At 40.9% G+C, this 15,824-nt stretch overlaps 1 protein-coding gene across 2 annotated transcripts in view; it reads left to right on the forward strand.

Moving 5' to 3' along the window:
* The first annotated feature begins 366 nt into the window (after positions 1-366).
* PSAT1 (phosphoserine aminotransferase 1) overlaps positions 367-15,824 on the forward strand; it is a 27,291-nt gene continuing 11,833 nt past the window's right edge. The window contains exons 1-6 of one of the 2 annotated variants that reach the window (XM_042455504.1): positions 367-701; positions 4,319-4,379; positions 5,916-5,985; positions 8,230-8,435; positions 11,905-12,077; positions 13,566-13,735. In XM_042455504.1, the coding sequence (XP_042311438.1) occupies positions 432-701; positions 4,319-4,379; positions 5,916-5,985; positions 8,230-8,435; positions 11,905-12,077; positions 13,566-13,735 (950 nt within the window). In that variant the 5' untranslated portion in view covers positions 367-431. The remainder of the gene's footprint in view (positions 702-4,318; positions 4,380-5,915; positions 5,986-8,229; positions 8,436-11,904; positions 12,078-13,565; positions 13,736-15,824) is intronic. The other variant, XM_042455503.1, reaches the window with a different exon arrangement.

Consider the following 15,824-nt stretch of genomic DNA (forward strand, 5'->3'; position numbering starts at 1 on the left):
TGGTTTTGGCCAGAACACTTCACTGTTTTGACTCTGTGTGTGTGTGTGAGAGAGAGAGAGAGAGAGAGAGAGACATTGGGCAAGTCACACTCTCTCAGCCTCAGGGGAAGGCAATGGCCAACCTCCTCTGGAGAAACCTTGCCAAGGAGGGGGAACAATAAACCCATAAGTTGGAAAGCACAGAAAGATCAACCACCACCACCATCAGACCAGTTTATATAGTGATGTTCCAGTATATGGACTGCTGGGGGTTGGACTGGATGACCCTTGGGGACTCCTTTCCAACTTCCCTCTGCTTCCCGCCCCAAAGTCCACTCATCATAAAACCTTGCATTGCAGCCAGAGGCAGCTCAGCCTCTCCATTGCGCCTCCGCTGCGCTCACTCCTCCTGTTGCAAATCGCAGCCTTCCTTTCTTCTCCTCCTGCTCTGGATGGACGGAGCACGCGCCCTCCTCGTGGCCCTCCGGCCAATGGCGAGGGCCGGCTGGAAGGCGGGGGCCAATGGGAGCATGGCCAGTGCCACACCCCTCCTGGGGCAGCCAATGGGGAGGCGGGGGCTCCTGTTTAGGAAGGCTCCTTCTGCCCCATTGTCCCATCACCAGCTCCGAGGGAAGCCCTCCGCTGCTGCAGCCATGGAGGGACCAGCCAAGATGAAGGAGGTGGCCAACTTCGGGGCAGGACCAGCCAAGCTCCCCCGGGCGGTAAGGAGAAGACCCCTGGGCTCCCCAGAATGGAGGACCCTTCCCGGCAGAATGGAACACTAGGCACACTCCCAGGACTCCAGGCAAAGCCAGGCTGCTTGATTCAGGTCCAGGTTTTGGAGGACCTTTGGGGCAGTCCTCCTGGAGGGTCCGGGAAAAGGAGGACGCCTCTGGTTTGGAGCCTTTTCAATCGCGGGGCTTCCTTCCTTCCCAGAATTGGAGTTTCTTCCTCCATAGGCTACCATCCTCACTGCAGAAGTAATCCGGTTTGGAAACCACTTGGAACTGCCTATGAACACCCTGCAGAAATGATCCACTTTGAGACCGCTTTAACTGCCCTGGCTCAATGCTAGGGAATCTCGGGAAACTGTAATGTTTGTGAGCCATTGTGCCTCCTCTGTCAGAGAGAGCTCTGGGGTGCCACAATAAACTACAATTCCCAAGATTCCCTAGCATTGAGCCAGGGCAGTTGGAGAGGTCTCGGACTGGATGTATTTCTGCAGTGTGTTTGGGACTGCATCCACACTGGAAAAATAACCCGGTTTGTCACCGCTTAAACTCTTTGTCTGGTTCAAGGGTATGGAATTCTGGGAGTTGGAGTTTGTTGTGGGATCCAGAGCCAAGCTCTCTCTCTCTCTCTCTCTCTCTCTCTCTCTCTCTGTGTGTGTGTGTGTGTGTGTATATATATGTATGTATGTATGCATTAGGAGTATGTTATGAATGTTTGTTTTAAAGCGCTATTTTAACATGTTTTATATGATACAGATAGATAGATAGGTAGATTCTGTTGCCTAATGGCCTGTTGTCTGAAATAGGTATGTTCTTCTCACTGCTCTAAACCCACTGGGTGACCTGGGCAAGTCACACTCTCTCAGCCTCAGAGGATGGCAATGGCAAGCAACCCCCCCTCTGAACAAATCTTACCATGAAAACCCCATGATAAGTTCGCCTTAGGGCCACCATAAGTCAGAAAGGACTTGAAGGCACACAGCAATGATCACAACAGCAAAATCTCTCAACTGTGCACCTAAATCTCCCAACTGTTTAGGCTTTTCATGTCCCCTGAGAGTGAGCTGAGACCCATTATTTTCATGGGATTTGTTCTCTTGGTGTGACTTCAAGTCATTTCCAATCTAAGGGTCCAAAACACACTGCAGAAATAATTCTGTTTGAGACCACTTTAACTTCCCTGGCTCAGTGTTATGGAATCCTGGGAATTGTAGTTTGTTGCGGCACCAGAGCTGTCTGACAGGTAAGGCTAAATGTCTCACAAAACTACTATTCCCAGGATTCCCTAGCACTGAGCCAGAGCAGTTAAAGCGGTCTCAAACTGGATTATTTCTGCAGTGTGTTTTGGCAAACCTGTCACAGGGCTTTCTTGGCAAGATTTGTTCAGAGGTGGGTTTGCCACCGCCATCCTCTGAGGCTGAGAGAGTGTGACTTGGCCAAGGTCACCCAGTGCCAGCCACAGATGCCGGCGAAACGTCAGAAAGAAACTCTTCTAGAACATGGCCACATAGCTCGAAAAAAACCCTATGTCACCCAGTGGCTTTCCATGGCTGAGCAGGGGTTTTGAACCCAGATTGCTAGGGTTGCAGCCCAACACTGAAACCACTAGGCCACACTGGGGTTTGCTTCAGGTACAAAAGAAAAAGTTTGAGATGAGAGTACTACTGCTAGGGCTCATGGTTTGGCACTTTTGGAAACACGCAAAAAGGCGATTCCAAGCAAACTGGAATTGCTGTGGCAATTCCAGGGAAAGCCCCCTCCTTTGACATGCTCAGGCAGCGGCAAAAAGGGAATTTTGGTTTTCTTGTTTTTCCAGTTCAGAAAGCCAGAATATAGGAGGCTTGCTGGAAGCTTGAAAAACAGCAGTGCTCTTATCCATTTTGTTTGTGCATTCTGGAGGCAAGGATTTAAAGAATCCATTGTCTTTGCTCACTGAATCGACTCTTTGTGAATATGTAGGGCAGAAGATATAAAAAAGATACACTGCTTTAACATCAGATAGTTTCATGCTAACTGGAGAAGCAGATGTTAAGTAACATATGTGTACTGAGTAAGCTATAGACATCTCTTCCGAAGGTTGCATCAGCAGCCACATCTGGGAGAGGTGTGGCTTTTGTTGGATATATATATCAGGTTTCTCCGCTTCCTGCAAGAACTGTGTGCTTAAGCTGATTTTAAGCATTGCTGCGCATTGTTCAGATCTAGAGAGCTATTAATTTCTAGTCTCATTTTGCACTGCAGTGCCACTGTTAACATTTCCCCCAAAAGCTCACTAACTGTAGTTTGTTGTGTGCCTTCAAGTTATTTTCGACCTATCATGGGGTTTTCTTGGCAAGATTTGTTCAGAGGTTTGCCACTTCCTTCCCCTGAGGCTGAGAGTGTGTGACTTGCCCAAGGTCATCCATTGGGTTTACATGGCTGAGCAAACTGTAGTATACCTCATTTTAACAATCTTATGTAAAGAAGGTTTTTATCCATGTTTCTTATCCCGTTAGCTAGTTTTTCTTACCACTGAAGAAGCATTGACATTTCAGAGGGCTTGCATGTAAATATATGTCTAAGTAACTGTAAAGATTCCTTTATGTTTTAGATCTTTGCTGGAAAAAAAGGTCCAGTATTAGCGGTATGCAAGATCTGGTTTCTGAAAACCTGGTTGTAAAGTGTCTCTTGGTGGTGGTTGTCACAAAATGACAACCTAAGTGGTCACATCTATAAAAACATTGTTCAGAGTGCCTTAAGGAATGATCAAACTTGTACACGTTTTCTGGAACAGTCAAATTCTACTCAACCATGAAAGAAAATGTGACATGAGACATGGTTTTGCTAATAGCTTCTTTCAAATGAAGATCCCATTATTATCTGGCTGGTAAATCTAAAAATTAGGCTCCACGTTGAAATTACCAAGGGCAAAAAATATTTTAGTCCTATAAGGAATCCTTGGCCTGGATGACTAGATGTCCTAACCACAAAGGAGGACAAGGCACCATAAATGTAGGACATTCAAGAAAAGTGTAGGACATTGCAAAATAAAAGTTAAAAACACTCATATGAATATAAATCCATGCTTCTTAGTCATGTTTAAAATGGGGGACATTTTGGAATTCTCCCTGGACAGAAGTTTATGTAGGACATGTCCTGGGGAAAAGAGGATGTCTGGTCACCCTGTTCTTGCGGTGTTTCCAAAGTCCTAATGGCATTTCTGTATTATGCTTCTATGCTGATTTTAAGGGCAGAATCCTAAGATTCTGTGTCTGTGTCACCAGAAAGCCAAAGACATTTGCATTTGGCTCGTGGACAGATCCCTTGACATGGTATAATTATGCTTATGTTTGGTTAAAACATGCAAAGCAGTCATGTCTATTTGTTGTCCTGTGTATATTTATAGTATAAAACAGGAGTGGAAATCATGTGTCCCCCTGCATGTTGTTGAACTGCAATTCACAGCATCCTTTACCATTAGCTATATTGGCTGTAACTGCTAGGAGTTCCAGTCCAGAGATATCTTGAGGACTACATGATTTTCTTTCCAGTATAAAATACAGAGTATAAAATGTGTATGATTTGCTGTTGACATGTGATCAACTGTACTGACTTTATTTCCTTTGCAGGTATTGATAGAAGCCCAGAAAGAACTGCTGGATTATAAAGGCCTTGGCATTAGTGTTCTTGGTAAGAGATGTCTATTCATTCCAGATGCCTTTATGGGAGATTTGAAATTTGCATTGTAAAATTAATGCTACAAATTAGTACATTGTAGTTCATTCCTGATGTTCTGAGTATAAAGCTTATCCTTTAAAAATATCCACATATTTTCAATTATTTCCTCAAAATACTTATTGGCTGAAATACTTATTGGAGGGTAAATGATAATAAACATCAATAATGTAAAATGGTAAGAGTAACATTAAAACTAAGGATATTTCTACCTTATGATCAAGACAAAATTAAAACATCTGTGTCACATTTTGTTCCACACATTTTGCAAGGAGCACAGGACAGCATACACTGTGAGTTTTGATGGTAGGGATGTTACCCTATTTTGTTTTTTACCGCTAGCCTATGAGGAAAGTTAGGCTGAAGATCCTGATCAATCTTTGGCCAGCCAATCAGATTCAACCCTCAACCTTGATCTCTTTTGTTCAACTTACCTTTTCACCCATCCTACACAACAACATCTTCAAATGTTTTTGACCTATCAGTCCCAGCCAGCCAGCATGGGCCAAGGTCCAAATTCTGGAAACTGGAACCCAAAACTAATCAAGAGCTTCAGGATGGGATAGTCGATTCTACATGAGTCCCATAAAAGTTGTAATAGACTGAAAACATAAACTTTTATAGTAATTTACTAGTGGGTATAGCAGGTTTTTTTTAGTGCACATGGATCTCTGAGCTCCAAGATGGCATCTGAATTCACTTAAGTGCAGGAATATTATCAGACAAGGGAAATTGGAAGTATAATCCAATGGCAATCTGAACGCAATCATGGGGTTTAACGTTATTGCGTGATAACCCACTACACACAAATTCAGGCAATGGGAAGTCAGTCTGAACGCAATCATGTGGTTTCACGTTATTGTGTGATAGACTGCCACATGCAAATTCGGGCAATGGGAAGCCAGTTCAAATGCAATGTGCATTCACGTAATTGCGCTAAACTAGTGACTTTAAGCGAATGCGTTCTGGCCCCACTGCTTTTTCATTCGAATTTAAGAGAAATTCCTCCTGTTTGATAAACTCCTATGAGAGCAATTCTTGTACCACAAGTTTTCTGACCCCCTTGAAAAATATGAGGCCATGTGTATAAGCTGTTTTGGGTCTAATCTTGGGAAAGAGTGGGATAATAATAATAATTATTATTATATACACTTTCCATGAAGTCACTGATGCATGTGATGGTATGTGAAGTAGGGCTGAAATATGTGGATCTGTAATAAAGCTCAGAAAGCAAGGGTTAGTTCAGACTCTGTGTTGACTTTGATACTCCTGGTGATTTAAGCAAATTAATTGTTTCTGTTTGTATTTGTTATTGTTGTGCGCCTTCAAGTAGTTTCTGACTTATGGAGGCAAACTTACCACATTATGGAGGGTTTTCTTGGCAAGATGTGTTCAGAGGGGGGTTGCCTTTGCCTTCCTCCGAGGCTGAGAGAGCATGACTTGTGTTATGGCTTATATTGTAGCATGTTTGATTTGTTTCTTTTGTTCTAGAAATGAGCCACAGAAGTTCTGACTTCTCAAAAATCAACAAAGCAGCTGAAAATTGCTTGCGGGAAATTCTGTGAGTTACAGTTTCTATAATTTTTGTTGACACCATCAAGAGCCTTTCCTTTTTTTTCCTCCCTTTGCATGTGAGATTCTTTAACAGAAGTTGAAAGTGTTTGTTTCATTGATATGGAAATAAGGCTAATCACCTTGTATTTTTTTCCTGAATGGTTTAGTTTATAAACTAATTCAGTTACCACTTCTATTATAGGGTTGAATCCACTTGTTACTCCCAACTGAAGTAAACCTATAGAGTCAGTGGTCCAAAACACACAGCAGAAATAATGGTTTGAGACCACTTTAACTGGCCTGACTCAATGCTAGGGAATTCTGGGAACTGTAGTTTTTTTGATACATTTAGCCATCTTTGTCAGAGAGCTGTGGTGCCAAAGTAAACTACAATTCCCAGGATTCCAAAGCACTGAGCCAGGGAAGTTAAAGTGGTCTCAAACAGGATTATTTCTGCAACATGTTTTGGACCAATGAGACTTATGTAAGTCTTGATTTAACACTTCTGTTCATTCAGTGTCCCTTATCCAACTGGAATGAATAATTAGGTTTAAGCCACATGGTTGTGGATGAACTGCCTGTTTTGTGGTTGCATTGTAACAACTTGTCAACACCATTGGTTAGATCCAGCATAGACTTGATTTTAAACTAGTTCCCATTAAGATCAGTGGGACAGATGTCAAACAAAAACAAACAAAACAAGCTTCATTTATATACCACTTCATACCGCCTAAGCAGTGTCTAAGCAGTTTACAATTGTAAGCTAATTTTCCCCCAACAATCTGGGTACTCATTTTAGTGACCTCGGAAGGATGCAAGCCTGAGTCAAGCTTGAGCCCTTTTTTCTGGTCTTGAACTTGCAACTTTATGGTTTTGAGTAAGTGGTTGCAGTACAGGCATTTAACCACTGCGTCACCGGGGCTCCTGTCATTAGTTGCTAGCTCATCACATAGATTAAAACAGAACAAAGGTGTGACCTGCAATATTTTTGGAGAGCAAAGCAACACTGGGAGAAAAATAATTTAAGCTGGAGAACTAGTGAGAAAGGAGAGGGGAATGCTACATCCATTTCCTTAGTAGCCCTTCTGAAATCATGAACACTGAAAAGCGCCTACATCCACTACCTTCCTATTGTCCTAGTTATACATTTTGGTGTGCCTTGAAGAGCTAACCCTGTTAACTCCTGGGAAGCTGCAGGTCATATTTTCCCTTGTCATCTTGCTACCTGTTTAGTATGCTTTAGTTTTTCTATCAATTCTGAATAGCAGACTTAATAATCAAGAATTTATGTGGGCTGAAGCAAAAAAGTCCTCTTTTAATTCATTAAGAAAGTATGATAAGATGTAAAATATATGGCTGAGCCCTAAAGACATAAAAAAATTAAGATCAGGGTTGACTGTAAAATATTTGCTGTAGCCTGAACATATGGATGCTTTCAAATATTTCCCCATTCCAGAATCTGTACCTTGAATGGGGTGAACTGTGAAATCCAGTTTGGTTTCTGGAATGGTTAAATTCCATGCTATTTTAAAATTTTGTAAAGTATCACAAAGCTCATCACTAATGGGTTTTAAAGAGATGTTACCATCACCAATACATATACAAGTTTTAAAACAGGTATGCAATTGCATATGTACTTCTATAGCACTAATGCTTGCAGTCAGCTTGTGGGAAGATATATATATTTTCTGGGCCTTTTAAAAATCACTCTATTGCCCTGTACAGACTGACACTTTGCGCAGGTCTGGGGCTGAAATTAGGGTTCTCTAGGGCTGGGCATCCGCATGCGCCTAGTTCTCTTATCGGCATGTGGGCACCATGATTGCGCACACCCGTCCATACAGGGTGTGCAACGATGACGTCCGCATAGCGCCACTGCACGGAAGTCATCGTTGCGTGCAAGTGCACCAATGGCGCCCTGTGCATGGCATAGAAAAAAACCTGCTGGGAGTGGGTTCTTTTTAGGTCTCATGGAGGCCATGGCATTTGTCTGCTGCGGCTTCCATTTGGGGCAGAAAGGGGCAGCATCTGACTGCCCCTTTCTGCCCATCTGTATCCTCCCAAGGTTGATTTTGTGGGAAGAAGCTACATGATTTCCACTTTGAATTAGCAAGAAGTGTTTCAACTGCTGGTATGCTGTCTTCTAAACCAGACATTTTAACTAGGCATCTATTGTGAATAACAATAACATGGGACAATGTTATAAATCCTGAAGTAATACTTTTCTTATATCCACTTTTCTTTTGCACAGCAAAATACCAGACAATTACAAAGTTGTATTTCTCCAAGGAGGTGGCTCTGGACAATTTAGTGGCATTCCACTAAACCTTATTGGGTTAAAAGAAGCAAGGTGTGCTGATTATGTGGTCACAGGAGCATGGTCAGCAAAAGCAGCCAAAGAAGCAGAGAAATATGCCAAAGTCAACCTTGTTCATCCTAAACTCTCTACTTATACAAGTGAGTTAATCTTAAACATAACATTGATGAGCACTTGGAATCATACCTGGAAGCATAATTTTCTTTTCCCCACTTGGTTCATACGATTTGATGTCACAGAAACTGTCACAGAAACACATGGCATGTCTCCTGAGGAGGAATACCATGTCAGGTATTTGGGTATGAAAACTTTTATCACATCAGAGAATAGAAACACTTGCCATTGATCAGAACAACTCTCCCTAGAAGCTAGGATGGCTAAACTGAGGTTGTCATACTTTGGCAATATCATGAGAAAGGACTTTCTAGAAAAGACTGTAATGTTTGGTAAAGTTGATGGCAATAGGAAAAGAAGAAGATTGTATACCAGATGGATATATTCAATCAGAGAAGCCACAACCATGAATTTGCAAGATCTGAGCAGGGCGATTGAGGGTCTTTCATGCATAGGGTTGCCATGGACCAAAGTCAGCTTGAAATCAGTTAACAACAAGGAGAAGTCTTGCCCTGTCTCTTTTCCATACCTTGCTTTGCCTGTCTTTGCTATAGAGACTCTTTAAATATTATTATCAGTACTGAATTTTTACCATTTCATGTGTTGACTATATTGGCTTTATTCTTTATTCTTGATTTGCTTTTCAGAGAAGCTAAATTTGGTTATTTAAATCCCATCCCTTCCCTCACTCTTTTTGTAAGCATGTTGTCTAAGAATAATTGGGCTGTGCATGGGGGTAATTGTGCATTGGAGGGAGAAAAAAAAACTAGCCACTCAAATGTGTGGGAAAATTAGTACAGGGAGAATTGGGATCAAAGTGGTAATACAGTTTGACAAGAGTGCTGGTCTGGAAGTAGCCAGAAGTATAAATAATTAGGACAGTGTAGTACAAAAAGAAAAACATTTTGTTTTATTGATATAAAATGCACAAGTTTCTGCATTGGATATAATTTAGGGTATCTTCTGTGCAAAACAGCGAAATTAGTGTTAAACTAGTTTTTAAAAATTATTCCTGTAGAAGCTACAGAGTTACACAGAAGATTAACATAACAGTGCAAACAATGCTTGCAAATTAAAGCCAGATTTGGCAGGGCTTCTTTTCATAGCTCCATGACTCTTCTGGTGGCTTTCACTCCCATTTCTTGTTTCCTTCTATCCTTGCTGTTATTTCCAAAATGTAATTAAAGCTGTAAATCAGAGCCATGGAGAAAATATATGCCAGTTGCATGATTTTTTGAGTTTCATTGGTAGAATGAACTTGTTTCCCAACTAGGCTTGCACATATTCATGGTTTCAGTCTCAGTTGCTGGGTTTTATCCTCCTCAAGATTTTTAGGAAAAGGAGTTTAGATTGCAGAAATGATATTTCAAAGAGCTATCAGTTTGCTTCTGACAAAAGAGTAATCGTTTTTCAAAACATGTTGGATTGTAGCCAATAGGCAAAGGTACTTTCTGAACTAGGTTATTTGTTGAGTACTGTATTATTACAGATTCCTCTAACCTGGATGCTTTTCAGGCACACAGCATGTTCCTTTACGAGTGATGCAAACAATGTCCAAGAAGAATTAAGTTTCTTTGAAGTTCTGAAATACGGCCAGTGTGGCATGCAGTGTGGGAAATGAATCTTTAATCTGTGAGAGATATCTAAATGCACACTGCCATGTTTCTGTAAGGAGAACCAGTCTTAAAAGCTACATAGTGATCATCATCTCTCAGCATCAGTGAAGTATAGCATCTGGGTTGGGCTGTCCTGTCCTAATTATGATATTTTAAAAGTTGTTTTCATTTGTTACCAGGAAGTTCTTGCACAGTACTGTTTCTGATGTAAAGCAGTTAATTTTTGCTCCTTCCCCCAGGTGAAATGGATATATTCCTGATGTAAGCAAAGTTTATGCAGTATGGAGTGTGCGTAGATGCAACTACCACATTATGGCAGTCATTGCAAATGCTCTATTGGTGCTTAGACTGCTAGCCAATCTCAAGGCCTACATTTCAGCACCAGGCCAGAGGATGTCTAGTAATATGACTGGATTTTCTTTTCTTTCTGCTGCCCTCCATGTTGTACCCAAACCTGCTTTAGGTTTTTTTCCCCTCAGCTCTCCAGAGGATCCTAGCCTTCCAAAATCTCTCTCTCTCTCTCTCTCTCTCTCACTGCGTATGTGTATAAAGAAATAGTCTGTTAGGAATTTGATTTGAATGCTAAAGTTATTTTGAATAATAGTTTCTTTTAACATACTGAAGAAAGCAAGCATTATCCTTTTGCCTTAGAATCATAGAGTTGGAAGAGACCATCCAGTCCAACCCCCCTGCCATGCAGGAAATCACCATCAAAGCACCCCTGACAGATGACCATCCAGCCTCTGTCTAAAAACCTCTATAGAAGGAGACTCCACCACACTCCAAGGAAGTGTGTTCCACTGTTGAATAGCTCTTACTGTCAAGACGTTCCTCCTAATGTTGAGATGGAATATCTTTTTCTGTCATTTGCATCCATTGTTCCGTGTCCTATTCTCTGGAGCAGCAGAAAACAAGCTTGCTTCATCCTCAATGTGACACCCCTTCAAATACTTAAACAGGGCTATCATATCACCTCTTAACCTTCTCTTCTGCAGGCTAAACATACCCAGCTCCCTAAGTCTTTCCTCATAAGTTATGGTTTCCAGACCCTTCACCATTTTAGTTGGTCCACATCCTTTTTGAATTGTGGTACCCAGAATGGGACACAGTATTCCAGGTGAGGTCTGACCAAAGCATAATAGAGTGGCACTATTACTTCCCTTGATCCAGACACTATATTTCTATTGATATAACCTAAAATCACATTGGCCTTTTTAGCTGCTGCAGCACACTGTTAACTCATATTCAACTTGTGGTCTACTAGGACTCCTACATCCCTTTCACACGTAGTCTCGTTAAGCTAGGTGTCCCCCATTCTATATCTACACATATCATTTTTCCACCCTAAGTGCAGTACCTTACATGTCTTCATGTTTACATTTATTTTGTTAGTTTTGGCCCAGCTTTCTAATCTTCTTGAATGTTGAGCCTGTCTTCTGGAGTATTAGCTACTCCTCCTAATTTAGTGTCATCTCCAAATTTGATAAGCATGCCCTCTATTCTTTCATCCAAGCCATTGATAAAGATGTTGAATAGCACTGGGCCTGGGACAGAACCCTGTGGCACCCCACTGGTCACTCTCCAGGCGCTATATATTGTCATTGTCATCATCATCATCATCTTCTTCTTCTTCTTCTTCTTCTTCTTCTTCTTCTTCTTCTACTTCTTTTTTACAATAGTACATTTTCACTCTGTAGCAAGTCCAAGATTTAATCCACTTTGCTGGTAAAGCAATAGAAAGGTGCAGAACTGGAGTTGCTGTCAAAGTTCATTGTTCCAAGAAAGCTGCATATACCGTAGTTACTTTCAGACTGCTTAGTCTATTACTACTTGGGAAACGTAACTGTTGTATCTCTTTCTGTTATCTTATCTGCTTTAGAAATCCCTGACCCGAGCACTTGGAACCTTAACCCAGATGCCTCTTATGTCTATTATTGTGCAAATGAGACAGTCCATGGTGTGGAGTTTGACTTTGTACCCGACGTTGGGAAGGCAGTCTTAGTTTGTGATATGTCTTCCAACTTCCTCTCTAGACCAGTGGATGTTTCAAAGGTAAAGTTCTTAAAGAGCAGAGTTTGCAAAGTGTAATCTAATACCTTGGGTCACTGAGGCCAATTCTTTGTTACTTTTATGAATATCAGGACATATCAGTATTACACAGTTACATCAGTGTTGTAGTAGTTTAAGTCCTCTCACTAATATTCCCTGGGATCTGTAAATTCCTGAAAATTCAGTTTGTAGGCCCTATTATACATTACTTTTCATATTCATGTCATTTTCTGTATCCTTGTTGTCTCATGAGTCTCATCTCCAATTAGATTTTAAGACTCTGGACATGAACCTGTAATGTATTTTTTTTAAATGATACTATACAAACATTTACCTTTCTTTAAGCAATAAACAGCTCCTTGCTGTCTCTAGACCCTCTTCTCAGAGCTACAAAAGGGATTCTCTGAGGAGAGAGAATAACAATTACTTGGACAGGGTCATAATGTTAAGTCCCAGTAAATTCAGTGGAAACCACTTCTCAATAAACATGCTTAGGACTGTGCTGTTTGTCCTCTGGCTTGAATGTATCTTACATGACTAAGACTGTTTTGAACATGAACACTATGCAACTTAAGCTGGGAATGGGTAAACTCTTGTTTTTCAATTTTGCTGTGAGTGCTGGCATGTTCTTTATCTTGCTGTTGTTTATGAACAGTATAAATGTGGCCCTTCCCAATCTTCATTGTACAGCTGGCTCTCATGGCTTGAAAATTTTCAAAAATAAATAAATTCCTAAAAGCTAAACTTGATTTTACCATGTTGGGTGAAATCATGACTTGCTAGAAAAAAACAATGATGCTGGGAAAGTTGGAGGGGTATGGAAAGAGGGGAACACCTCATGCTAGATCTATGGACTCTGTAAAGAAGGTGAAAGGTATAAATTTACAAGACGTAAGTGGAGCAGTGGAGGATAGGAAGTCTTGGAGATGTCTCATCCACAGGGTCGCCTTGTGTTGAGACTGGTGTGAGGGCAGTAAACAACAACCACAAATAAGTGACACCATTTTCCTATTCCATTATATTTAATGGGACTTGAACATCTAGATTTTGGTATCCATGGAGGGTCTTGGGAACCAAGCCCACTACACATCCTTTATCCTGGCACAAAGGAAATAGTCAGTGTCAAGGGAAATAAATAACAGTAACCACTACATGAATTATTAATAGTCTTTGGACTTTCCCCAAAGTTCTTAGCTTAATCCATAATTGCTACATTCCCTTCGGTGCCCAACATCTACAGCAGAGGCAAGGGACCTTTGACCCTCCTGATGCTTTGGACTTCAGTTCCCAGAAGCTCCAGTCAGCATAGCCAATGCTAAAGAGTTCTGAAAGTAGTATGCCAAAGTATCTGGAAGCCAATGTTTTTACACTCCTAATCTATGGTGTTTTCCTCATTGATTGACTGATGTGTTTTAATTGTAGTTTATAAATGAATCCATGGGTGCAATGTCTATTTTGTTTCCTTCCCCACCCCCTACTCCCAATATAAAGTTTGGTGTAATTTTTGCTGGTGCTCAGAAGAACATAGGTACTGCAGGTGTCACGGTGGTAATTGTGCGTGAAGATTTAATTGGCTTTGCGCTGAAGGAATGTCCTATAGTGTTGGACTACAAAGTGCAAGTGGAGAACTCCTCATTATACAACACTCCTCCGTGCTACAGGTAATTTTGTCGAAGTGTATCATTCACCCTTCTAATTACTTGTGTGTCTTTTACTGTGCAGAGTGTTTGGGTTTTGATGAGTGATGGCAGAGTGCAAACATAAGATTGCTTTGTACTGGAGAAGCGGGATAAGAGTCTAACAGTGCTGAGCAGAAACCTGCTGTGGGCCTGAAATGACTGCTTGATGCAGCCTCCGTTGCGTGTCTCCCTTGATGCATATTGGAATTTACTATGGAATGTTTGCTCTTGCTTTTTTAAAAATTATTTTTAATTTTATTCTCAACATACAATTAAAATGTTAACAAATGTAGAAAAGAAGTACACAAAAAATAAAGGTAAGTATATAACAAGGTATTAGGCATACTGAAATAGCTAATACAGTAGCAATAGCAGCTACATTTATGTACTGCTTCATACCACACTAAGCAGTCTCTAAGCAGTTTACAACTGTAAGCTAATTGCCCCCAACAAGCTGGGTACTCATTTTAGCAACCTTGGAAGGATGTGAGCTTGAGTCGACCCTAAGCCCCTGGCTGAGATTGAACTCACAACCTTGTGGTTTGTGAGTGAATGGCTGCAGTACTGACATTTAACCACTGCACCACCAGGCTCCTGGTGATTTTAGATTTATGTACAAGACCAGATCTTATCTAACAATTACATGGGGATTCTCAATGAACTGGTGAAAGGCCTAAGGATAATTTTGTGGACCATTTGGTCAGAAAGAAGTTGTCCAAAATGTTTTTGGCTATGCCCGAGGTCCATATGGAGTAGAGTCTTTGTCTGAAAAGACAATTAAAAGGGTGCCATCTGGCAATAAAGTTATAATATAAGAATAATAAAATATTTATTTGTATCCTGCCTCTCCCTTTTGAGGATCGAGGCGAGTAATAGCAAAATGAAATACAATACAAAAGCAATAAAACATTCCCTTATTCCCCCATCCCCCCTACCCTCCCTCCTACAAATATAAAATTATAACAATGAAACCATAGTTTTTGTGGGTTTTTCGGGCTATGTAGCCACAAAAAGCTATGGATGCTGGCCATGAAAGCCTTCAACTTCACAATAAAAACCATATAAATAAAAACATAATCAGTTAAAACAGATTAAGGTGCAAGAGGCAATACAGAGGGGTCTGATTAAGGAAGCAGATAATTCTATCCTGATTAGAGGTCAGTCTGGGAAAGCCCCACTCAAAGAGGACTGTTTTAATCGCCTTTTTGAAGGTGTCAAGAGATGATATCTGGCGGGTCTCTTCCGGCAGGTCATTAACTTTTGGAGTGGTAATTGAAAAGGTCCTCTGGGAAGTTGCCACGAATCCGGATTTTCTTGACTGTAGTAGGTTCTTCCCAGAGGACCTGAGTGTGCAGGCAGGATTATCTGGGAGGAAGCGTTCTGTCAAGTAAGATGGACCCAAACCATGTAGGGCTTTATAGGTAATAACTAACACCTTGTACTGTGCCTGGAAGCTGTTCTCAATATAGTTGTCTTTATATTTTTTTAAGCTCTTAGTGTTACAGGTTAGCTTTTCAGAAAGTACTACTTTCCAGACCCAGCCTAATCAATTTTGTGAGGAGATTCTAGTTAAGTGCCTCCAGTGTTAATGTGATTTCCAGTCTGGCTGCTGCTGTGAGCATATACAACAGATTGGCTTCCCCTTATCCCCAGTATTATCTGATTATGTCCTTGGTTAAGTCTTCATTGTTCTCATGACTAACTATAATAATAAAAGCAGCTCAGAAAAATTATTGACTCGTTTGTCATTTTTGAAATAAACTTCAGAATTCTGTGCCCAAAATTTGTTAACTTTAGGGCACATATTATGCCACTCTCTTTACAAATTTTCCAGCAAGTTGAAGAGAGATTGTTATTAATTTGTGGTAATCTAATTGGGGCCAACTAATCTAATTGGATCAGCAGTAATGATTCAACCAGCCTTCTGTGTCTTATACATACGACTTGAGTCCTTCAAGGATAGTCTGAACTGAGGAGATAAATCTTTGCCAGTGGTTTTTGCAATCCCTTTTTGCTGGCTAGGTGTCCTCCTTGACCTACCCATAGTCCTCTGTTTAGAGCAAAGTACAAA

Source organism: Sceloporus undulatus, chromosome 2 (genome assembly GCF_019175285.1).
Source record: "Sceloporus undulatus isolate JIND9_A2432 ecotype Alabama chromosome 2, SceUnd_v1.1, whole genome shotgun sequence".
Classification (NCBI taxonomy): Eukaryota; Metazoa; Chordata; class Lepidosauria; order Squamata; family Phrynosomatidae; genus Sceloporus; species Sceloporus undulatus.